The following is a 21,788-nucleotide window of genomic DNA, read 5'->3' as shown; positions in this document are numbered from 1 at the left end:
ACTCCTCAATCTGGAGTTTTCAACACAGGTTTTAATTCCTGCCTTCTTTTAGTTGACTTAGAAATGGCAATGTGCCAGAACAAATCTTGTTTGGGGGGTTCCCTCTGGGCCCAACTCTGAGATTTTGGCCAAATATTATTGTGAAAAGGGCCATAAGACGCAAGCTAATGTGCATCAATTTTTGTGGATTCAGTGCAAGATAAAACAGGGTCAGAGTGCTTTAATGCTATTAAGGTGCAAACAGTGCTGAGGATGAAACAGTTTCAAGTGCACTAATTCTGTTATTTAGATTTTTTTCTTTCGACTACATTTATGTACATTGTATGTTTAATCTCATGGTAAATCTTCTCTTCTTACGTGTATGTAAGCCATTTATGATTTGGGATTTCACTCGCAAAATGCCTTGCTCATAAACCTCGGACCTTTCTGATATCAAAGGTAGAGTCCAAGATATTTGTTGGTTAAGCCAAATACTGTACATGTAGTTTCAATAATGTTATTACTTCATGTGAACCCAAAACATGAAGGACTCATAGTGACTTCTCCCCAAAAAACCCCACACATTTAAATTTTAAATGAAAACCAAATTCTGCATGAACATGTGAACTGTAAATTTCACAATAAAGGTCTCTTAATCTTGAAAGAAAAATCACAAATACTCACTCTGTGCACGAAACAAATAAAAAAGGATGAAGTGAACCACTGTGAATGGATGAATCATGGATCTCAAAGTGAAAAAATGTGTGACACGGTTGGGTGAAGGAATTGAGGGACTGTTAGAAACGTTACTTGTTTCCTCTGTGGAATCGACCAATCAGATTGTTCCAGCAGGCGAGATAAGGGGGGAAATAAAAGAAAATTAGTTAGGCTGCATGTTAATGAGAAATGTGTTAAACTAAATATTGTGTTAGTATCTTTAATGTTGATATTCAGTCATTAATCTTGATAAACTAACCTCTGAATGAATGGAGTTAACAATAAAAATACAGTGCAGTAAAGGAAAGAAGTGATTGTTGCTTTAGGCTTTGGAATTGCTTAATTTGAATTTCAGGCTGGTGAGAAAGAAGCTGTAGAATATTGCTGTGAGAAGAAAAACAAATACCCGAACTGCCAGAAGAACAGAGAGTTTAAGCCAACACTTTCTCACAACTAACCCTCCAGATAGATAAGATAGGCAAGTACATGGAAAACATTACATATGATTGCAACAGCATGTCAAATCATCATAACTTATTGATTGCAACAGCATGTCAAATCATCATAACTTATTGATTGCAACAGCATGTCAAATCATCATAACTTATTGATTGCAACAGCATGTCAAATCATCATAACTTATTGATTGCAACAGCATGTCAAATCATCATAACTTATTGATTGCAACAGCATGTCAAATCATCATAACTTATTGATTGCAACAGCATGTCAAATCATCATAAATTATGCAAACAGTCAAACTTCAGAGGGCATTAACAGCGCCTCCCGAATGAAAGAAAACTTCTTTTCATTTTGTACCTACTCACTTTAGGACAGTTATGTTTAGCATATCATACGTCACTGAATAATTTTCTGGGCTATGACAATACAATCAAAGGCAGATATAACACTTTTAACTCTGGTACATGTATGTACATGTATGATGTGATAATCATGCCTCTTTAAGTCCACCATTCCCCCCAGCAAGCAATCCTACACCCATTTCACCTGATCTTCCCAGGAGAGACCCTGTGGCCTGGCATGTCTCTGGCAGACTTGATCATATTTATACAAGGCAGACAGAATGTCAGGCAATAATGTGTCTCTCAACACAATATGCAGTTTGGATGGGAAAAAACCACGGTGCAATGACTAGAAATATTAAAGCTTCTGATTAAATCCAAAGCCAAGGTATTGAAGTAAAAAAACAATCAAAACAGAGAAACTTGGAAATAAAAGAGCTGTTAAAATAAGTATAACCCAAACAAATTTTTTAAAAGAATAGAAAAAAAAAGGAGAAAATAAAAGAAAACTCTGAACCCCTCCACACATATTTACTTGCCACTGGGGAAGTCCCACCGATCTCCTTCTGTTTAGACCAACCTTTTCCCAAGAGCTCCCTTTGAATATGTTCACTATTTTCCAATCAAGAACCCTGACCCCATCGGGGACATTTTGTTCTCTCTTGTGGAAATGTGGAAACAAAATCACACGCACAGAAAGATCTAAACCCACAAACCAAACCAATCCTAAACTATGTACATGTATTAAAAAGTACAAGCAACTGATACAAATATCCAAGAGGAAGAACCAGGTAACAGGTTGACAGGAAAAGGTTAGCGATCATCAAGCACCAGAATGTGTTCTGATGAACTGACCAAGCATCATCTTTTGTGTTTGCAAAAACTCTTTGAGTTTTGTTAACCATGGCTAGACATGCAAGACATCAAAGTCTTTTGAAACAAACACAACACAGCTAAAGGTAACTACTTACCACAGAAAGAATTTCATGAGCTGCAAATCCCTTCTAAAAAGTGCTTTTAATTTTCCAATTCAGTTTTGAAATACCAAACACAGACTTCCACTGACCCTTACATCAGAAGACAATACAGTGCACTTGCAACAAGACCTTGAGGGTAAACATTAGCATTCAACTTCCCTGATCCTTAACTGTCACAAGATACCACCAGCTCCTACAGAGAAAATGCCTGCTTTACCAACAGCCTGGGCACCAGTCAAAACTGCAGGGTACCAGGCAGACCCCTTTGGTCCCACAGTGTTGACAAACACCATGGTAACTATACGCTACAGGTTGGTGGTGCATGGACCAACCGTTCCCCTCTCTGATAAGATTGACCTCCATGGAGGAGAGAGGTCAGCACCTCTAGAAGCCCCCCTGACAGATTTACAGGAATCCTTTTTCCTTACCACTTGGCAAAATTACAAAGAAAATGCAGATTCTGATGAGGTCAAGAAGATAATTGGATTGGGCCAACAGGTGCCACACCAAGTACTGATTTGGAAGGGTTGTAATGCTTTCTTTTTTTCTGGAGACATTTCCACTGACTACATGTGTATGAAGCGAGTTTTTGAAAAACATGCTTCTTAAAGATTGTCTTCTAGAACTGTACCATAATTATTTCATCTCCAATACATATATGTGATTTTAAAAATCATCCATGTGTTTCTTCTGGTTATTTTCTTTCCTTAATTTTCAATCATTGTTTTTAAATTCCTATAACAAACAAATTAGTCATGCAATAAAAGTGGCAACTTAGTTTCTGCAAAACATCTTTGGGGATAAAAGCGACATATATAAAATCTGTCTGCTCCTTTTAAATTTTCTTTACAAATCTTTAACGCAATGGTCAGAGCTTCAGCCAAACTACAGGCAAGGATGGGTAGCTGTATACATCAATGAAATGTGTGCCCCGTTATTGAGAATGCAACTTCATGTAGGTGCTGCTAGGGTCTAAAGTATTGCCAAATTTATGGGCTAAGGGCACTTCTCTGAAGGCTCCTTAAATCACAATGGGTGAGACTATTGCTCAGCCGCAAAGCCAGCTTCCAGGGTTTGATGTTTTCTGTGATGCTTTTCTTCCAAGGTTACGATCAATACTGATTTTTGCACCTTGTCCACGAAAGGGCAGCGTAGTAGAACTGTTACTAATAAGCATTCTTTTGTAATAGTTTCCTTCTCCATTTGACTGGGATGGTCAGAATTCTTTTTACTTTACATGTGCATTTTTTTCCAAATTTTTAGGGAAGGGATATTGAAAAAACAACAAAGAAAAATATTCACACATGAATAATTTCTTGGTAAAAAACTATCTTTGCACTTGCAGACAGAGATAACCGGCACTTTTTAACATGGTGCCAACTGCACACTGCAAGATCCTGCCCACCAGGAAAGCAATGCCCCACCCCCTGCAGAGAATCTTGAATAGCCCAAGGTTTGTAATTGCCAAAACAAATGTCAGGTGTCAAGGACTCAACAAAACTCAACTCAGCAAGGGCTGATAACCTTTCAAACAGCCCTGCATTGCATCAAGGAACCCAGATAAGTACCAGACAGACAATTAAGATAAAAGCCATGCTGACGCCTCCATTCAGAAAGTGGGAATGAGTTTTAGCAGGTCATCTGAAGTTTGGAATGAGGGTAAAGTTGTTTATGCTGAATTCAGTTCAATCACATTAGAAGAATCATCTTAACTTAAGGCAGATATCTAATAGGCATGGTTATTATCAATATTTTTAATCCATGAATAGAATCTGACTTTCATGCACTGCTTTCAGTTTTACTTGAGAAGTAGAAAGGAAAAATTGTACATTTCATTTGGCATTATGAAAATCCTTATCTCATACATGTATTAAAGAAACAGATGGCAGCTGAAATAAACTGCAGCTTGAATCCCAAATTTATGGCAATATCCCAGAGATGCGCTCAACAAGGTCATCAGTGAGTTGAAGGATAAATTACAATGAACAGACAAGAACAATGTTAGGCACATACATCACTTGGGCATCTTTTTGAAATACACATCCAACAATTCTATAAGACTGTGGTTTGTTTACTGACAAACGAATGTATTCAAAGGTTTTTCCAGCTCTTCCCAGATGTCACAGAAGGATAAGCTGAGCATGAAACTCCTAGACACCTCCTCAAATTTCACTGAGTCTGTAACTGCTTGAATTGGTGAAATTTTGCTGGTGGTAATTTGACTGATTGTAAATACAACCAATAAATTGCAATCTGTGTCAAAAAGAACGATATGTAACAACTCAGCGGTATTGGTAACTGACATCGTTAGCAAATTGTTTACCATTCATAAATTTCTTCATCAGTTTGGACTTTATATTTCTTGGTGAACACTGGACAGCATCTGTAATGACGTAACTATCATTCAAAACTATCCCTCCACAAAGGTGTTTCATGATAAATATCACTCCTCATAAAAATGGTAACTCCGGTTACTTTTTTGACAGTTATAAATAAAAAGTCCAAATAACACACACTGCTCAGTAAAATATGATCAAAGTTTAATATAATGCAATGAAATCAACACAACTTGAACTTTACATCAACTTCCTGGAAAATGGTAAAAAATCCAAACCTGTCGGAAAGGAAGAAAGCCAAAACTATTGCAAAGATACTTTGCAAATAGCAAGCTATAGTCAACGACATGTACCTACATGTACAAAGGCCCTCTACAACAAGTCTTTGCTTTCAAGGAAGTGGCTTTCCTACTCGTGCTTGTTCTTGCCCTCATAGGTACATTGGTCACTATACTGCATAATGATGCCCTCTAGACTAGCCCAACATGAACCAATATGTTAGTGCCAAAATCATCTAGTAATTACATTTGCACCCTCTCTTTTCTTCAGCTTTGGAGAAGTGTTACAATATGTTTTGGGGATCATGGAGGGAATACGTTTTCTACTTCAATTGTTGAGTGTACAAACATCACATCGTCATCTTCCTGTACTGTACAGAATCCTCTACAGGAGTACACTCCCATATTGGTTAAGGCGCAGACAAGGAGGTACAGACAAGATGTAGAACTAATGCATGCATAAAAAGACAACTGCGCGCAAGTAAAAAACTACATGTAAGGAGCATGTAGCAGTTAAGATGGGATGGCTTTGATCTAAAACTAGCACCAGTCACTCTACTGGACTTAAAATTCCCAAGGTTATTGACTTGATCACCAACTTGCTTGGGCAGTGTGTTCCACAGGCAGATGGTGTGTCTGGGAAGAAGTTTACTCAGCATGGTGTTGAGACAGCTGTCGCTGGAGAAGTCATTCATGACGTACCGGTCAGCACTACGCTGGACAGGTTCCATTTTGATGATGTTCTTCTTAGTGGATGGATCCCATACACAGCTGGCATAACCTGCCATGGGCCACATGAAGGAACATGTGGCTCAAATTGTTCTGTGAGAACCCGAGGCATCTCATGCACTTCTTATGGGTGGTGTCCATGTGTCAGTTCCAAGATGGTTGTCTCCAAGTTCTACTCCTCGGTACAGCTAAAGGTAATGCCTCCAAAGGTTAGTTGTGGATGGAGTAGGTAAACTGGCCTGGCTCGCGACATTTAGTGATGTGGAGTACTTGGCACTTTGCTGGATGGCACTCCATAAGCCATTTCTTTTCCCTCTACTGCAATGCATCAAGGTCCTGCTGGAGCTTCTCGGCATCGTCAATGTTATTTATGACACGGTAGATAGCACTGTCATCAGCAAACATGGGACATGGGAGTCTTCAGAAGAGTCTAAGAGATCGTGGATGTACATTGTAGGCCAAGAATAGAAGGGGGCCTAAGACGGTACCCTGGGTCACACCAGATGACACTGAAGATTGATTCGAAGATACATGTACCTCCTCAAAGGACAACTTTGGTAATTCTGCTTTGAAGAAAACTGCCCATCCAAGTGAGTACACTGCCGCTGATGCCGAACTTTATCAAATGCCTTTGAGAAGTCTAGTCAAATTAGGTCAGGTTGAAGACTTTCATCAAAGTTGTGGGCAATATCAGATATGGTATTAAATGGCAATAATCGACTGCATAGACGGTCATTAGTGTGGTACAAGACAGTACACAGAAGTAGTCTGTGAATCACATTTCAGGCGTGTGAATGTGTTACTGCTTGATGTTGGAGTGTCTTCATTTGTTTGCACAAAGCCCAATAAGCCAGTTGCAAGTTAAATTTGAATAAAATCTGGTACACTGAGTTATCTGATTGCACATAAACATAACAATTTGAATTCCTCAGACTAAAGACACTGTTGCTATACCTCGTGATTCGGGGCAAGCTTTTGCATTGCGACCACCATCTCTGGAATGGACTGGTTCCTTTGTGCCCTTCTTATCCATTGAACTCAGTGTACTGGTGCAAGGCGTCTCTTATGTAACTAAGCAAAAACTTGCCCTAAATCACTAGGTACAGCCACAGTGTTTCTAGTACAGACAATTCAAATTGTTACGTTCATGTGAATTTGAAAACTCAGTGTACCAGATTCTATTCGAATTTAACTCACAAAAGGCTTATTCCAAATCACTGTGCTTGCTACAATGAACCTGAACAATATTTTAAGACAAAATCAAATTCAAGGAAAGACACAGGACAGGCCATCATAACAGGCAAGCATGAACAAAATACTTTGCCTTTACAACATTTCTGAACCATTTTGCCAAAATGTTCTTGAACGGTTTATTTCAAAAATCTGTACAAGCATCTTTAATATCCAAAGTACACATTTAGATTGTCTGAAAATGCTCCAAATTTCCTCAGATCAAATCCCATGAAATGTAATTAAAATTAACAATGTTGAAGGCCACCTCTTGCCATAGTGCAGCTACCGTATCAATTGCTGTGTTCAATAATGCCATTGAACACAAAAAAACAAGTGGACCTCAAAAACATTCCAATTGCTGAAGCAAATGACTTTGTAATTTATGCATCGGTGAGTGTCAGACATACCCAATCAATTCAGTGCAGAATTGTGTGAATTCCTTTCCTAACAATCCTAAAAAATGTAATATTACAAGAGAGAACAGAATGCTTACCTCATTGTCTTCATTAGCAGCTCGTAGTTTGACGACTGTGGCTTCTCTGGACTGCTCCATTTGTTGGACGCTGAGTTCACGATCTGCCATTGCGCGTTGGATTTTCTCGATCTCTTCTTCTTTGTCCTTCATCAGTAGCTTGAGGTCGTCCACCTGCCCGAGATTTTTCTGTGAAAGGCAAAGAAAAAAGATTTACCTGCATGCTACGCATATGACGTTCCTCACACAAGAAGGGAGCTTGTAAATACACTCAGAAGTTTTTGTTCTCCAAATTTCAAGAACTTTCCAGTGTCAATTTGGTTTTGAAGAAAGACCACTAAATGGGACAAAAAATCAAAGACTTTTGTATTGTCACAATTTAGGTTGCCAGGCTATTACATAAGAACCTATTCAAGTGGCTGAAATTTGCTAGTCCAGCCTCTTTTCCAATTCAACCACATCTGCAAAGGGACCAAATTTGGAAATAACAAACACCTGTTAATTTGTTCCCTTGAAACTTTGATCACCCACTTGGCATGGAATTCTCACATTAATAACATTCTTCTTAGTTTGTTTGGTTTTAGCTGTAAACAACTGGCTGGCAATCTGAATCTCATGGACATTCATTTTTAACACAACTTGAAATCAAAACGCATCTATATCAACAAGCTTTGTCTGCTTGAATGGATTCTTACATAAGAGCACAGAGCAACCTACACACAGGAATGATGGAATCATTATGTTCTTTTGAATTCAGAAATGTCCCTTTTGAGTTTCAGAAACATTCTCAATACTGCCAATATCTGACCAGTTCACCAGCTGGGAGACATTTGTTTAGCTAGTTGGTCATAGTTGTCTTAACAATGAGGCAAGAGTTCAATGCACTACCTTGGCCATTTCAGCATTATTCTTGTATTTCATCACTTCCAGGTTTTTCACATCAATCTGTTTGTACAGCTTTGTCATTTGGTCTTCCTTCTCTTCAATTTCTACACAGCAAAGAAAAGTAAGAATTATGCAATAATGGTATCAATGTTTGCACGATGTTTATTTCTAGGAACTACACTGTCTGTAGAGTTCTTCTCAATATAGTAAACCACATGTCAGACATTGTTCTTTTCTGACCACTTCCTTTTTGTTTATCTGAACGACGTAGACGTGTTCTTTCAAACTGGGGAAAGGCATGTGAATGTGGCATCAAGAGTCTCATGGATTGAAAAGCCCTTAAAAGTATTAAAACTATGAGTAGTCTGTAGCAATAATGTATTATAAAGAAAGATACCCTCTTGTCTCCAATTTCTTCCTGTAGTCCAATACAGATTTAATGAGGCATCTGTATTAATTTCTAAGGTGTTGCTTGTGTTTTTGGATGTGAGTTGTACCAGGCATTTTGTTGTTCTGAAGATATAAAATAGGGAAGTACATATTTCTCTGTAGAGTTCAAGATGATCTGAATATGTCGCATACTGTCCTGACTTAAATGAGGCTTATACAAAGATATCTTTGATAGTGTTGACTTTCTATTTATTTAGTGGTTTCACGAGGTTTTATTTTTGGTAAGAGTCTACCACTTTTGTCAAACAGATCAGAAACAATTGTCTGCAAAAAACTTTACCTGTAACTGAAGATTAAATTAAGTTTGGATTTTTGCCCTGCCCGACGTGTATTTTAACACTGTTGTTTGTGATACCCACTGCTACATCTGATTCGAACCAGCCAGCCGACACCGGCAAGTTCAGTGGTCGAGTGCACTAGTAAGCAGAAGGTAGTGGGTTCGAGTCCCACTTGAGTACGCTTGTGATTTTTTCACAAGCCTTCGGGGACATACACTGAGCACACAGTGTAAAAATACACATGGGGCAGGGCAAAAATCCAAAGTTGATTTACATCTCCCTGGCACAAATCCATCTTTGAAATAACTGAAGATTAGTCTTAATGTCATAAATTCTGCCATTTCAATAGAATTTTTGGCACACTCTAGGAGATGATGGTCAATGTTGTTTGAAGAGGCCTATTTGGCAGTGACTCCAGGAAGTCAAAGACTAAATGCCAAATCTCAACACTGATTTCAAAATTGGCCATTTTGTTAACTGAGCAGAAGTTTCATCCCAATGTTTGCTTTTGTTGGCTGGGCACAGCCTACCTTGATGTGCCACTACTGTTGTCAGTTAGCACTCACAACGTGCCAGCAGGTGGAACACACCCGACAAATTTGTCAATCATTAACGAGAGAGCTCACCTGTCTGTGCTCCCATCAGCTTCTCAGTCAGGTTCATTATGTCATCCTTGGCTTGCATCAGGGCTTTCTCCAGTTTCTTCTTGCTCCTTGAAAGGAAAACAAGAAAGTAATAAGACATTCAGGTCTTGGTAAACAATGGCTCACAGGTTGACCCTTCCGTTGTAAGATTTTCTGAGGGAATTGATATAAATGAGACGTACACAAGTGTAACACATCTATGTGATTTACACTAAGCCTTGGTAAGTCACCTTAAGGCTCTGCTGTGTAGGAATTATGTGGTACTTATATTTTTCTGGCACATATAGTTGATGAGATCTATGAGCCTTGCATATTGTGCATGTACAGTAAATACAATTAAGACCTTAATTTCAACGTCCTCTACCTCCGTGAGCTAGGTTCCATTCCCACTCAGGTCAATGCATGGATTGGGTTTTCAGTTCGTGCCTGATCGCACCGGTTTTCACCAAGGTGTTTATTGATTAATCTCCTAATAAATGAAGCATGCTGTCCAAACAATGAGTTATCACGCTTGTTCTTTTAAAGCACCACTCATCAGCAGTTGCAGCACCGTATGGTGCTGCTGCAAACTTCCACTCATTGCTATGACTATGTTCACCAAGCAAATTGTACGGTTATCTAGAGTTTTATCCAGCTTCTTCTAAAACTGAACATTTCTTCATTGTCTTCTCTCTGCAAATTTCTTCAGCAGTGCTATAGGCACTACTAAGGAATCTTTGGTTTCATCACAAAAAAAGGAAAACATGACATCAAAAAATTCAGAGCAGCAGTGACTTACTTAGATGCTGCCTTGCCTCCGTGAAGCTTCTCCACAATGTTGAACATATCGTGACCGATATCGTTCAGTTTCTGAGCAGCGCTAGAGGCCGTGTCCAAGGCTTCTTGAACTCTGCTGGAGATCTCCTCCAGTTCATTCTCATTGGCTGGTTTGTGTAGGAGTTCCTCTTCCTCAATGGTGTTGATGTATGCAGTGAAAAACTGGGTATTGAGAGTACCATGGAGGAAAAATGATCGCCAGTCTATGGTATGGCATGTCATGAAAATTTCTTTTGCAAAAGGATGGTCATAGATGTCCAAGGCAAGCACTCTGTTCTTGATGGGGCAAGGTAATTTCTTTTTGACAAAGGCACTTGTATTAGACAACCAATTTGTCATTGGGAACATTTCATTGGCATCAAGGCAAAGACCAGGCACATCAAGACAATTGCCTTTGTTACCACCATGAGGTTCCTTCCCTGGGTACGTGTATGTTACACTTTCTGGCATGTAACCAGGTCAACTCACAGACTTTCTTAAGCTTTGCATGTTATACAACGAGGCTGGGGATAACGTTAGTCAAAAACAACATTCCACACTAGTTCTATCAATTTGGAAATCTCAATGGTAGAACTGGAAATTCTAAAACTTCAGGAATCCAAATAATGACTTTATGAAACAAATGGCCCATTTTTTCTATAGACCTGTGCAAGTAAAGTGTGTCAACAGTGGATGTGGAGTCCCCAGTTCTTGAAGTTTAGCCCTAGGCTAACATTAAAGGGTAACATTAAAGGGTCAATGGTCCATCTTTGGGCCTGGTCAGTACTCTGCAAATCTATGCATGGTATCAATGATAAAGATATACAGAATACGCCAACACTGTCATACGTATTGCATTATTGACCAAACCCCTGTTAGAATTTGGGCATGTATCACTTCAGTATTATGCTTAATGTTTACATTATAACAAATAGGGACCCCTTTAGGGCAAAAGATTGAAAAAACCTCTACCTAATCGGCTGTGGAAAGTATTATTCCACAACCAACTTATCACAGGTTGTTTCGGCCAAAGATACCGACTTGTTAAAACGACAAGATATGTATAACACAATCACAGTCCTTTAAAAAATGGGACTTTACAAATGCCGACCCTTAATGGTGGTCATTTGTTCGAGATTAATTTTGCAAGAGATTTCTTTCTACATTCTAATTTTTTTAATATTCCAAGACACTTGTCGTGGAATGATATTTGCAACAGCCTCTGACCGTGGTCCATGGCCACTTAAGGATCCCAACTGGGAGCCTCTGCATGTGTACAAACAGAGCAATAATCATTCAAGCCTGGTGAAAAGTACGGATGTCATTCACTACTGCAAACAGAAATTGCCATGGCTTGTTGAAATGTCCTCCGTGTACATTATGACTGGCACCAAAAAAAATCCCTTGCATTTACAAGTCATCCGGCATGAACTAGTTAAAATTTGTTTTGCGATCTCAAGTGCATTTGGTAAAAGTGTCAGCTTTTTTTAGATTTGGCATTTTCATATTTGGAAGACTTGAGTTGACTGAGCTGAGAGTTGGTCTGATTTTTTTTTTCTGTTGACCCGATTTTCTTTTTACATCATGGTCTTAATGTGCTTCCAAACCAGATGATTCACCTAATAATTCAGTCAGTGAAAGGAAAAGTTTGACTTACATCGTTGATCTGTGACAGCAGTTTCAGTCTTTGTCCGGACTTGCTCTCATAACCAACAATAAAGATAGTGACTTCCTGTTGATATTTTCTCTTCTGTATAGTATCCTTGATAATCTTCTCTAGTTCAATCTGCATAAATGGAGAACACTCAATAAAAACATAGAAACTGAGAAAGCAGCCAACTGTAGCATCAATTTGGTGAATTTCAGTGTTTTCTTAGTACTGGTACAATGTACACATTATTGCTTTTGTTTGCAGTGTCATTAAGTTCATATGAATCAAAAGCCAGTCTATCAAACAAAGAAGTGTAACAAAAGTGCATTGTATACTGTACCTCCATTAAGTTTTGGTCATTTTAGTTCTTTGCCCTGTAATCAAATCACATGTACGCAAGGCCTACAAGTCGTAGCAAGAAGTGACCAGTACCTGAACAAATTTGAGAATATTTAATTTTTATGACTCGAGTTGAGTCATTCTAACATAGTGACTTGAGTCGAGTCACTGTAACATAGTCGAGTCAATAAGCAAAAAAAAGTCGAGTCAAGAAAAGTTTTTAGCTCCAGACAATTGAAGTCACCAATATTTGAACACATTTTGATAAATAAAAATGTGAGAGAAAGTCATTTTTTGGCATTTTTAAAATTACCATTGGGTTTCTACATGTGATCACACCACATCCCACTTTGTGACTCAAGTCAGACTTGAGTTGAGTCACTGACTCAAGTCATTACAATTCTGATATCTGCCTGTGCGGTCTAGGGAGATTCTCAATTTCACAGACTTGATCTTGTGAAGAAAATACATGTAATTCTTACCAAATCAGGCACAAAGAAGGCAGCTTTGTTGTCATTCATAAGTTTCTCATCCAGTTCAAATGCTGCCATTGCCTGTTCAAGAATTCAGAAAAGTACACTGTCAGTAATTTGTATCATTTCTACATGTATGTTCAAAAACTATGGGCAATTCACAATAGTGTGTCTCCAAGAGTTTGCAGTGCATTGGCCAATCACAATGCGCGCAATCTGTCGACCCTCTGAAAACGGGCATTGGGTTGACAAATTTCGTGCATCGTAATTGGCCAATGCGCTTCAAACTCTAGGAGGCGCACTAGTGTAAATTGCCCGTATTGTGTGGTGTAATGATGTATTATTTTTCATACACCTTTTAATGGTGCACAAACCCTGACAAGTGCTCATTTCCTAATGACAGAAGTCTGATGCTTAAAAGTGTATGAATGTACCTTACATATTTCCCAACAATATTTTCTCAACCGTGCAAACCCTACCGATACTAACAGATCTAAACAAGGTATGTAGACATGAAAATATTAGAAATAATGCTGCGCTGACAGGAAATTTCAATGCCATGTTTCCTTCAGCCAGACAGTAGCTTACTTTCCCCTTAAGCAATGACAAAGACTGCATGACATACGAGTATGCTACTGTTTGTGTCAGATTCTAGTTAGACTTTTCCATGCAATGGGCATTTGTTCTACTGATATGCAGTTACATGTAGTTTAATCAAGAACTACGACGTGTAGTAACTAAATATTTAATAACCTTCGCTGAAGGTAACCCTGGGAAAGTTCCGGCGCAAACTGCATGAACATTGTACGTGTATAGTTCAACCAGTAGTCAGATGCTTTATAACAATTTGCATGCGCAATTTAGTTTACAAGCAAATGACCCCAGTCAGCCTGTTAGATCACCTTCGAGTTAGTGCGCCCTCTCTTGTCCGCGACCGACCGCGCAGCGTTAGTTAGACGAGACACTGTTACGGCAAGCACGGTGTGGGGAAGTTAAAAGATTCTTGCCCCCCGAATTCTGCCCTTCTTGGGCCCGAGTGCCGTAAAGAACTATCGTGGTCAGGTGTTGGAATGGACCGGTGAGATTACAGTTCCTTTTTTGTTGTATTTCTGTCATAAATAGAGTAGTATTTTCTAAAGCTTAGATGTGTTGAAAAGTCTTGACCTTGCCACGTGTAATCTGCCATGTCACGCATGACTAGACGCCATCTTAAGACAACGTGGCTTGTGCAGTCCTTTGTTCTCTTGGTAGTGTTTCTTAATAAGTTCACTTGCAAATGAATGTGTCACGTTTAATCTTGCAAAGTTCCTCTCATATACATGTAAGAGAATTTTATCACTGATAAAGAGTTTAAGAGGTCCATGTGAGAAATTTCAGCCCTAAATTTCCGCTGTTTGTGAACAATAGAGAGATTTGCCCTGAAGCTAGAGTTGTGAAATCCTTTGTCTCGGTTTGCCTCAAAATCCTCAGCTTGAGTTGTAATACTGCGAAGTATTAACGTTTACATGTACATGTATAAGATTCACAACTATGCTTGGAGTATTAGTCCATAGTATACGCACAAGTCGACTATATTTTTGTTCCTCATGCATGTTATTTCTTTGTTCTTTCTTTGACTTAAATGTGTGAGTTTAATGTACCATGTATCTTGGTGGTTTTGTACCTGCATTGTTTAATTCTTAAATTTCGATATAGTTGCAGACAGTAGAGCTGACGGAGCTTGAATGACAGAGTTTGAGGCGTAAAGCTGTCACATCACGTGAGCATTCTTATATAAATGTTCTTTCCACATATTTGAATTTATTGCTGAAGAATGTACCGTAGCACATGGTTCGTAGTACCTATTTCAGTTTCCTCTAACCGTGTGACATGTAAAGATAGATTACCTCCCTCGGCCTAAATTGCATCCACAGGTTTCTTTATTGACTTTGTACCATCAGTATGGAACCTTCATTAAACTAAATTGTTTTTGCCTTTCTCTTGTATTTTCTCAGTCACCAGAATACATACAAGTAGTCACACAGACATGATTGTGATCAATCAATCTTGAAGATCAGATCTATGGTCACGTGTTATTTGTTTTTCTGCGTTGGAGTGAGGCTGCTAACAGCGCCCTCAATAACTGGCCTACGGAGCAGTTTACACAGCCTATTTTGTAAAAACTCATCATTACTCACATTTCACCGTTGGCTGCAAATCTTGCAGCCTACATGTACATGGTCAGTTATGGTTTCCTCCGTAGTGTTAAATGAAATGGGTTATTCATAACCAGCGGTGGGACTATGCCCTGGGGCCTGGTCCCAAATGGTTGACAAGATAGTCCAAACCATCCGTTGTTCGGGTGGTGTTTAGTCGAACTACATGTATAGTCAACTACATGTACATGTGTAGTCAACTACATGTCAACTACAAAGAAGCAACGGGAATGGGGAAGCGTGAGTAGAGCCGCGTGCCACCAAACAATCAGCCTTTTCACCGTGTAATTCAAAGCGTGCAGAGCACGCAGGGCCTCAAACCGAGAATTTGCAGTTAAGCAGGTGGCCTTCGTGGCCGATCGAGGCTGGAATTCTTGGAGTCGGCTTTCGGGAAGAAATTCCCGTCATCAAGGGGTTAACAGACCATACACAGATCATGTGTCAGTAACAGGTACATGTCCATCATTTGTTTTCCCTATCTTCCTGGTTAGCCTCACCCATGGGGATTGTCACCCGATTTTGTTGATTTGAAATCTTACCCAAGGACAACATTTGAGTGGCCATTCCCAACATGCATGCATGGGATGCCTTAAACTGATTGCCTTTCCATCTACAGCTAGGTTTACACTATGTTCCCAGCAGCCACGGCAATCATGTTTGCCCAAAATGTAGTGCGCCATGGGATTTTGTTAGGTCCTGCTATGTTTCTGATTTCTCGAAAGTAGTTTTTTATCAATGTGCATGAAGTTGCCTTGCTTGGCCTGGCTTTTATACTACCTTCCAGACCACACTCACCGTATCAAACTGTAGTAGGACACAACACGCCGCTTCACACCCGGCCTGTAAACTGTCACACATCTGGACACTCTGTGATTGACTGCGACGAAGCGGCTAATGTACACCCTACCTTGCAGTGAGAACCGTGACAAAACACCCGCTAAATGCAGCAGAACGTGACAAAACTTGAAAGGAAGGTGAGAGGCTGGGGAATGCACATGCTTCCCGTCCCACTACAGACGGTCTCCAAGTTCTGTTACGGCCTATCACCTACTGTCACATTTTGTTGCGTTCATCCCATTTTACTAAGGCCTACTAGGTTTCTCATCCGCACCATGACTGCCGTGGCAAAATTTTTGACACTTTAAAAATTTGGCCCAGCATCTGCAGCAATCGCGGACTGTAACATTTGCCAATCCCATCCTCGCATCGTCTCCTGTCCATACCGTTTTGTTCACGGTGGCTAGAAACATGATCGCTGTGGCTGCCGGGAACAAACCTAGCTTAAAGAGCCAAAGGTACAATGTAAGAGTAAAATGGATACTTTCTCTCACGAAATTCCAGAGCTCTTGTGAGAGTTCAGTGGAAGCATCATTGACACACCACCTCCGTCCAATAAAGGATGTGTGGTACGTCCAAAACCTTCCGATGCATATTACCTTTTAGTAAATTGTGTCTGTGGAAGAGAAACTTTAGTTCACACACCAACATAAACAGACCAGCATGCACCATCACACAAAGGTAAAAACGTTTGTATGGGACGAATTCCTACCTTGCTGCTTGAAAAACGTTACCAAACTTTGACATATGACCCATGGCAGCTTGGTGGGAGGGAGTGAGAGAAACATTTGGAAGGGGTATAAACACCAGGGCATCTGTTCTTCTTACCTGCGCAACTCGGCTGGTTATCTTCTCCAGCTGTTCTTTCGTCTCTTCCACACGTCGTTCCGATCGCGCCTTCAAGTTCTTCTCAATGACAACTTGAGCAGGGGCATCTCCACGGTCCATGACAGTGACGGAGCCCCAAGAAGCTGCATCCTCCTCTGCAGGGCTTTCATCACTGTTGTTCTCCATCACCTCCATCATGATGGTTCACAGGACTACACTAGTGCTGAGAGGGGTCGATACGATTGAATGTCAGATCTTGACAGAAACACTTTTTAATCATCACTCTACTGGTGCATCTCTGATTTTGCAAACAAAAATTCTGTGAACTAACAGAAGGCTGTCTTGAAAGTTATTATCCTCCATGCACATGAAAATATAGTGGGTAACACTAACTGTGCAGCTTTCACATTATTGTTAAATGTTTGTCTGTTCTTTTGCATGTTTTTCACAAATTTAAATTGTTCAAAATTTAAAAAGATTTGTATTATAGATCTTTTCAGATGACTATTTGCAAAGTATGCAATGCAAAAACCACAGCATTTAATCCTTAAACAGCTTGTGCATTTTCCCAAACATGCCAAACAGCATTGCCAATTTGCGTAAATCAGACAATTTTATGTTCACAAGGCCAGTCATGAAAAGCAGGGTGAACAATGACAAAATGATTAAATGGTTGTATGTCACAACTCATTAAATAGAGAATGATTAGGCTTCAGACTGGATAACCTGTGAACAGTGAAGCATGGACTTGCTATAGCCTGAATTACATGTACACTAGTCACTACAATGAACTCTTGTTTCTTTTTACAATTCCTTGCTGGTGATATAGAATATAGGAAGTAATGTTAGGACCTAGTTCCACTTTTTTTCTTTATGAATTTGCTCAAAGAAATTAGTTACACAAAATCATAAACACTTTGAAGTTGAAAACTGTTAATTTTTAATAACAGGTTTTGCCCTTACACTGACATGATTGACGTGTAGACCAATGAGTAATAAGCTCTTGGACAAGCACTGAGTACATGTATACAGTGTTTATGAGTATACATTGGTGTAAGGGCAAAACCCGTAGCCCTAATTAAAAATTGAAAAAAAGGTTGTTCACGTTGACAAACGTTGTACTGCCTGAGTTCTTTGAGAACTCAAAGTCACTACTCCGTTATACTCCATGTGACTTTGAGCCAAGAAGGTTTACATGGTGTCATAACACTATGGGGTTTTGGAATCGAATATATGTGGTGAAATGGTTCATAGGTCAGGGCTCAAAACTGGGCTAATCATCACGGGAGCAAGAACTTGCTCCCTAGACAGCTGAATTGTCACTTTACGGGAGCAAGTAGCTCCCATACAATATTATAGACTTATGTTCAAGAAAAAAAAAAGCGAAGGCCCTGGTCCTGGCTGTTGCTTTTGTTTAAATTAATGACACTGATAACTTAATTATGGCTTATACTTTGGTAGATATTAAAGCCTTGATCGAGTTGTTTTTTTGCGGGTTGCCGGAACCTCAAACATGTGCTTAGCAACACTACGCAAAAAAATGGGCACCGGGCCTTTATAACGTGCATATGCACACAAACGTGAAAGGGAACTAACTGCAGCAATCAAGCATTTTGGAAACGAGTGGATCAGGCTGAGACTTTGGTTTCGCTGGTTCCAAAACCACATGTTCAAGCTACGACTGGAACCAGCAAAACTGAAGTCTGAGCCAAATCCACTCGTTTGGCTTGAATTTACGCACGAGTTTCCATACAATCGGGTATGCATGTGTGTACGTTCATGTGTGTGCATGCATTGCATGCGAGACTGCGGTGTGTGCTCGGTGACATCGTAAACAAAACTGTACGTGTCATGGTTCTGTGACAAGGCTGATCCGAAGTGAAGTCCAAAAGTTCAGGTATTTTTCATGACAAAAGAAACAAACGGTAAAAATATTCAGTTACATGGAATCAAACGGGCGTAAGTACTTGCACCCATCATTAAGATTTACGGGTGCATTTCTGAAACAAACGGGTGCATTTTAGCTATACCTGCGCATGTTAGCAAAACTGATTAATCTACATATACCGTATACCTCTTAAAAAGTGGGATAACAAAGTTTTAGAGCATTAGATGGAGTATTTAAAAAAAAAAATTTTTGCTTTGAGTTCTCAAAGTACTGCCTGAGTTAGTACACAACCATCAGACCATAGACATGATCAGATTAGGCCCTAGGGGTCTAGGCCTAGTAGAGGCCCTAGAAACATTCTTTCCTGAAATATGATGTGGACAAAATTTGGTTTGACTGACATGGTACAGCCTGCAGCCAAGAAGCATATAGGCCTAAGCCAATGCCATGTACACAGCCATCGCCAAACATTCCAAAGTCCATTGATAAAAATTGTCAACATTCAACTAACGTTAGACCAAGGCACGACGTTAATAACATAGGCCTACAGTGTGGACATGGTCGACATCGCGCGTTGGATTGCTGAAACTTTGAAAGAATGTTTACCCAGACCTATTTTTCTCTACTTAATATTTCACGCCATATAGCCTACCTTGGATAAAGTAGAAAGCAATGGTCACGCTTACCGAACATTATCCTTGTCTTTACGAAACATAAATTGCTATTTTCTACGTCCAACACTTCATCGTGCAACACCAACTAAATTCTCTATGGTGGCAGCCATGTTGTTACTTCCTAATTGATTGATCACGTGACAACTGGTTGCTAAGTACACATTCCGTCTGCACCAGTTGACAAAACCCCGTTTACCTGTTATTGATCTGTTGTGACTTGATATGGAATGGTGACTTTGCAACTGAGAATGTAGTTTTAGGACCAAGGGAGAAATCAATTTTCTTGCAAAACATTTGCGACTCAGATGACAAAGCCAGGGGCTGGATGGGGCCGGGGAGCGCGCCGCCTCTCAGCTCACGGCGCAGTGAATTTTGTTACCCAATATTTTCAAACAAAATGAAGGTAGGAGTATTGGATAAAACAAAACGATCCCTCCGAAACAAAACGAGAGTGAGCTTCTCTTCGTAGTCATCTTTGCATCACCCATTCCAAAGCAGTCCACCTGGGACTTCCCAGCCACAATTACTGCTTAGAAATGAGATGTTCGAATCAAGTGGGTTTTTTCTTTGTCTTTACATGTGGAGCTATAAAACGTCTCAATGGTTTACATCAATGTCTGCAAAGACATGAGAAATTTTTTTTTCACTTTTACAAACTTATGGTAACAGCCGACCATACCAATGCAAGTGATCGTACTTGTCGGCAGGTTTCGCCAACCGAAATACAAACAGCTATTTATAGAAGGAAAAGCAGTGCTGCTCTACATTAACCTTGACTTATAATGCCTAAAATGAAGAATCTAAAAGTAATACGCATACTTGTTCATGTCAAATTATTAATTTTTTTCAATTAAATATCAGTTTTACATCAGGGTGTAAGGCACTGTGTACAAAATGGATTTTCACCAAAATTACTGTCAAAAATTGGCGCACCGAGCTTCGGCATAGCCATGGCATTATCCAGACTGGGTGTAATCGATATGTACATTTACTACGGCCAACAAGCAATAGGTAAAATGATTTTGATTGCTTGAAAAGTTTACACAGCTATGGCAAGCAGTCGCTGGTGTATTCTCCATCCATCTTCCCGTACTAAAGGCTGCTGGGCAGCGGACTCGTCATACGCGTCACGGGTAGATGGAGCTTCCGATGGAATACAGATCCAAGTGACGAGCAAATGGCAAGGTTAACAGCAAACTCTGTGACAAAACGCTGAAAGCGCCCACTAAACTAGAACTATGATACTCTATAGCCGCCAAAATTGCGTCGCGTCGCCTGGACGCCACGACGCGATGCTACGTCGGCTAAGTCGCATCGAACACCATAATATATGGAACTGGAAAATGGCAGAATTGGGACACAACAAAAAGCCAGAGGCGACGGACGACGGGCAACGGACGACGAGCGACGGCAGATATGGAATTCCGTATTAAATACGGCATAACAGTAATGAGAAAGGAGGCGACGCCACGACACGAGGCGACGGAGCCATCGCGTCAAAAACCCGTCCCGTCCCCTCACGTTGGGCCGACGGGAAGACTCGACGCAATTTTGGCGGCTATAGAACACCATATTAAACAGCCAGGCATGGAACCCGAGTGGAGCTTGAGACCCACTTTAAATCTCTCCGAAACGTGCCATCAAGAAATCTCCTGGGCGTAAATCCGGGGGGAGGGGGGGTATATCCCTTACCCACTTTTTTGAGGTGGGGAGGGCTACTGAATCCCCCCCTCTGCTTTTTGTGGTGAGCAAAAATATAAAGTGGATTGTGAAGACTTCCAACGACTGAAATGCATTCAATATCACTCAAAAAAGGGAAAACAATATCAAAAGGCCATAAATATGCCATTTTTAGTACATATCTACAGCTATACATTAATATCATGAACTTTGACCTCTATATAGAGTCATATTGTGTCATCCCCCTTTCAAATGTTCATGTCCCCCCCCCCACACACACACACCTTTCCCCATCCCCAATCCCACCACTTTCCCGGTTTCCGGCATAAATTTACGCCATCAGTTGAGAAGCTCGTGGATCTCTCTAGTTGGATTTAACTTCAGCAAAAGAACTTTCCTCTTCTTTTTCCTTAAATTCTTTATTTTTTAAATTAATCAATGTATTAGTTTTACAAGGTTTACAATGTGTTGGTCACATCAGTGGCTACGTGGCCAATTTCAAGATGAATGTACAGTGCTGGAGATCTCAGTAAAATGTAAAAATAATAGATACCAATTAACCACCTTCCTCACATTTAATGATTTATAAATTTTCATTTCAATCTAACCTTAATCCGCTTCTGTCACGCTTCGTAAAGATACAATTA

At 39.9% G+C, this 21,788-nt stretch overlaps 1 protein-coding gene across 18 annotated transcripts in view; it reads right to left on the bottom strand.

Moving 5' to 3' along the window:
- Positions 1–19,619, bottom strand: part of LOC110974447 (uncharacterized) — a 50,792-nt gene extending 31,173 nt beyond the window's left edge. For 17 of the 18 annotated variants that reach the window (XM_087140369.1, XM_087140371.1, XM_022226085.2 and 14 more), the window contains exons 1-8: positions 19,474–19,619; positions 16,900–17,122; positions 13,049–13,120; positions 12,234–12,362; positions 10,560–10,759; positions 9,764–9,849; positions 8,413–8,513; positions 7,546–7,713 (exon numbers count right to left, since the gene is read on the bottom strand). In XM_087140369.1, coding sequence (XP_086996495.1) covers positions 7,546–7,713; positions 8,413–8,513; positions 9,764–9,849; positions 10,560–10,759; positions 12,234–12,362; positions 13,049–13,120; positions 16,900–17,097 — 954 coding nt within the window. In that variant the 5' untranslated portion in view covers positions 17,098–17,122; positions 19,474–19,619. Of the gene's footprint in view, positions 1–7,545; positions 7,714–8,412; positions 8,514–9,763; positions 9,850–10,559; positions 10,760–12,233; positions 12,363–13,048; positions 13,121–16,899; positions 17,123–19,439 lie in introns of all 18 variants that reach the window. The other variant, XM_087140370.1, reaches the window with a different exon arrangement.
- Positions 19,620–21,788: the final 2,169 nt, after the last annotated feature.

The sequence above is a fragment of the Acanthaster planci genome, linkage group LG08 (genome assembly GCF_054643075.1).
Source record: "Acanthaster planci isolate LZ-2023a linkage group LG08, COTS_SCS, whole genome shotgun sequence".
Lineage (NCBI taxonomy): Eukaryota > Metazoa > Echinodermata > Asteroidea > Valvatida > Acanthasteridae > Acanthaster > Acanthaster planci.
The sequence above is the reverse complement of the archived record's forward strand: the minus strand, read 5'-3'. Positions and strand labels throughout refer to the sequence as shown.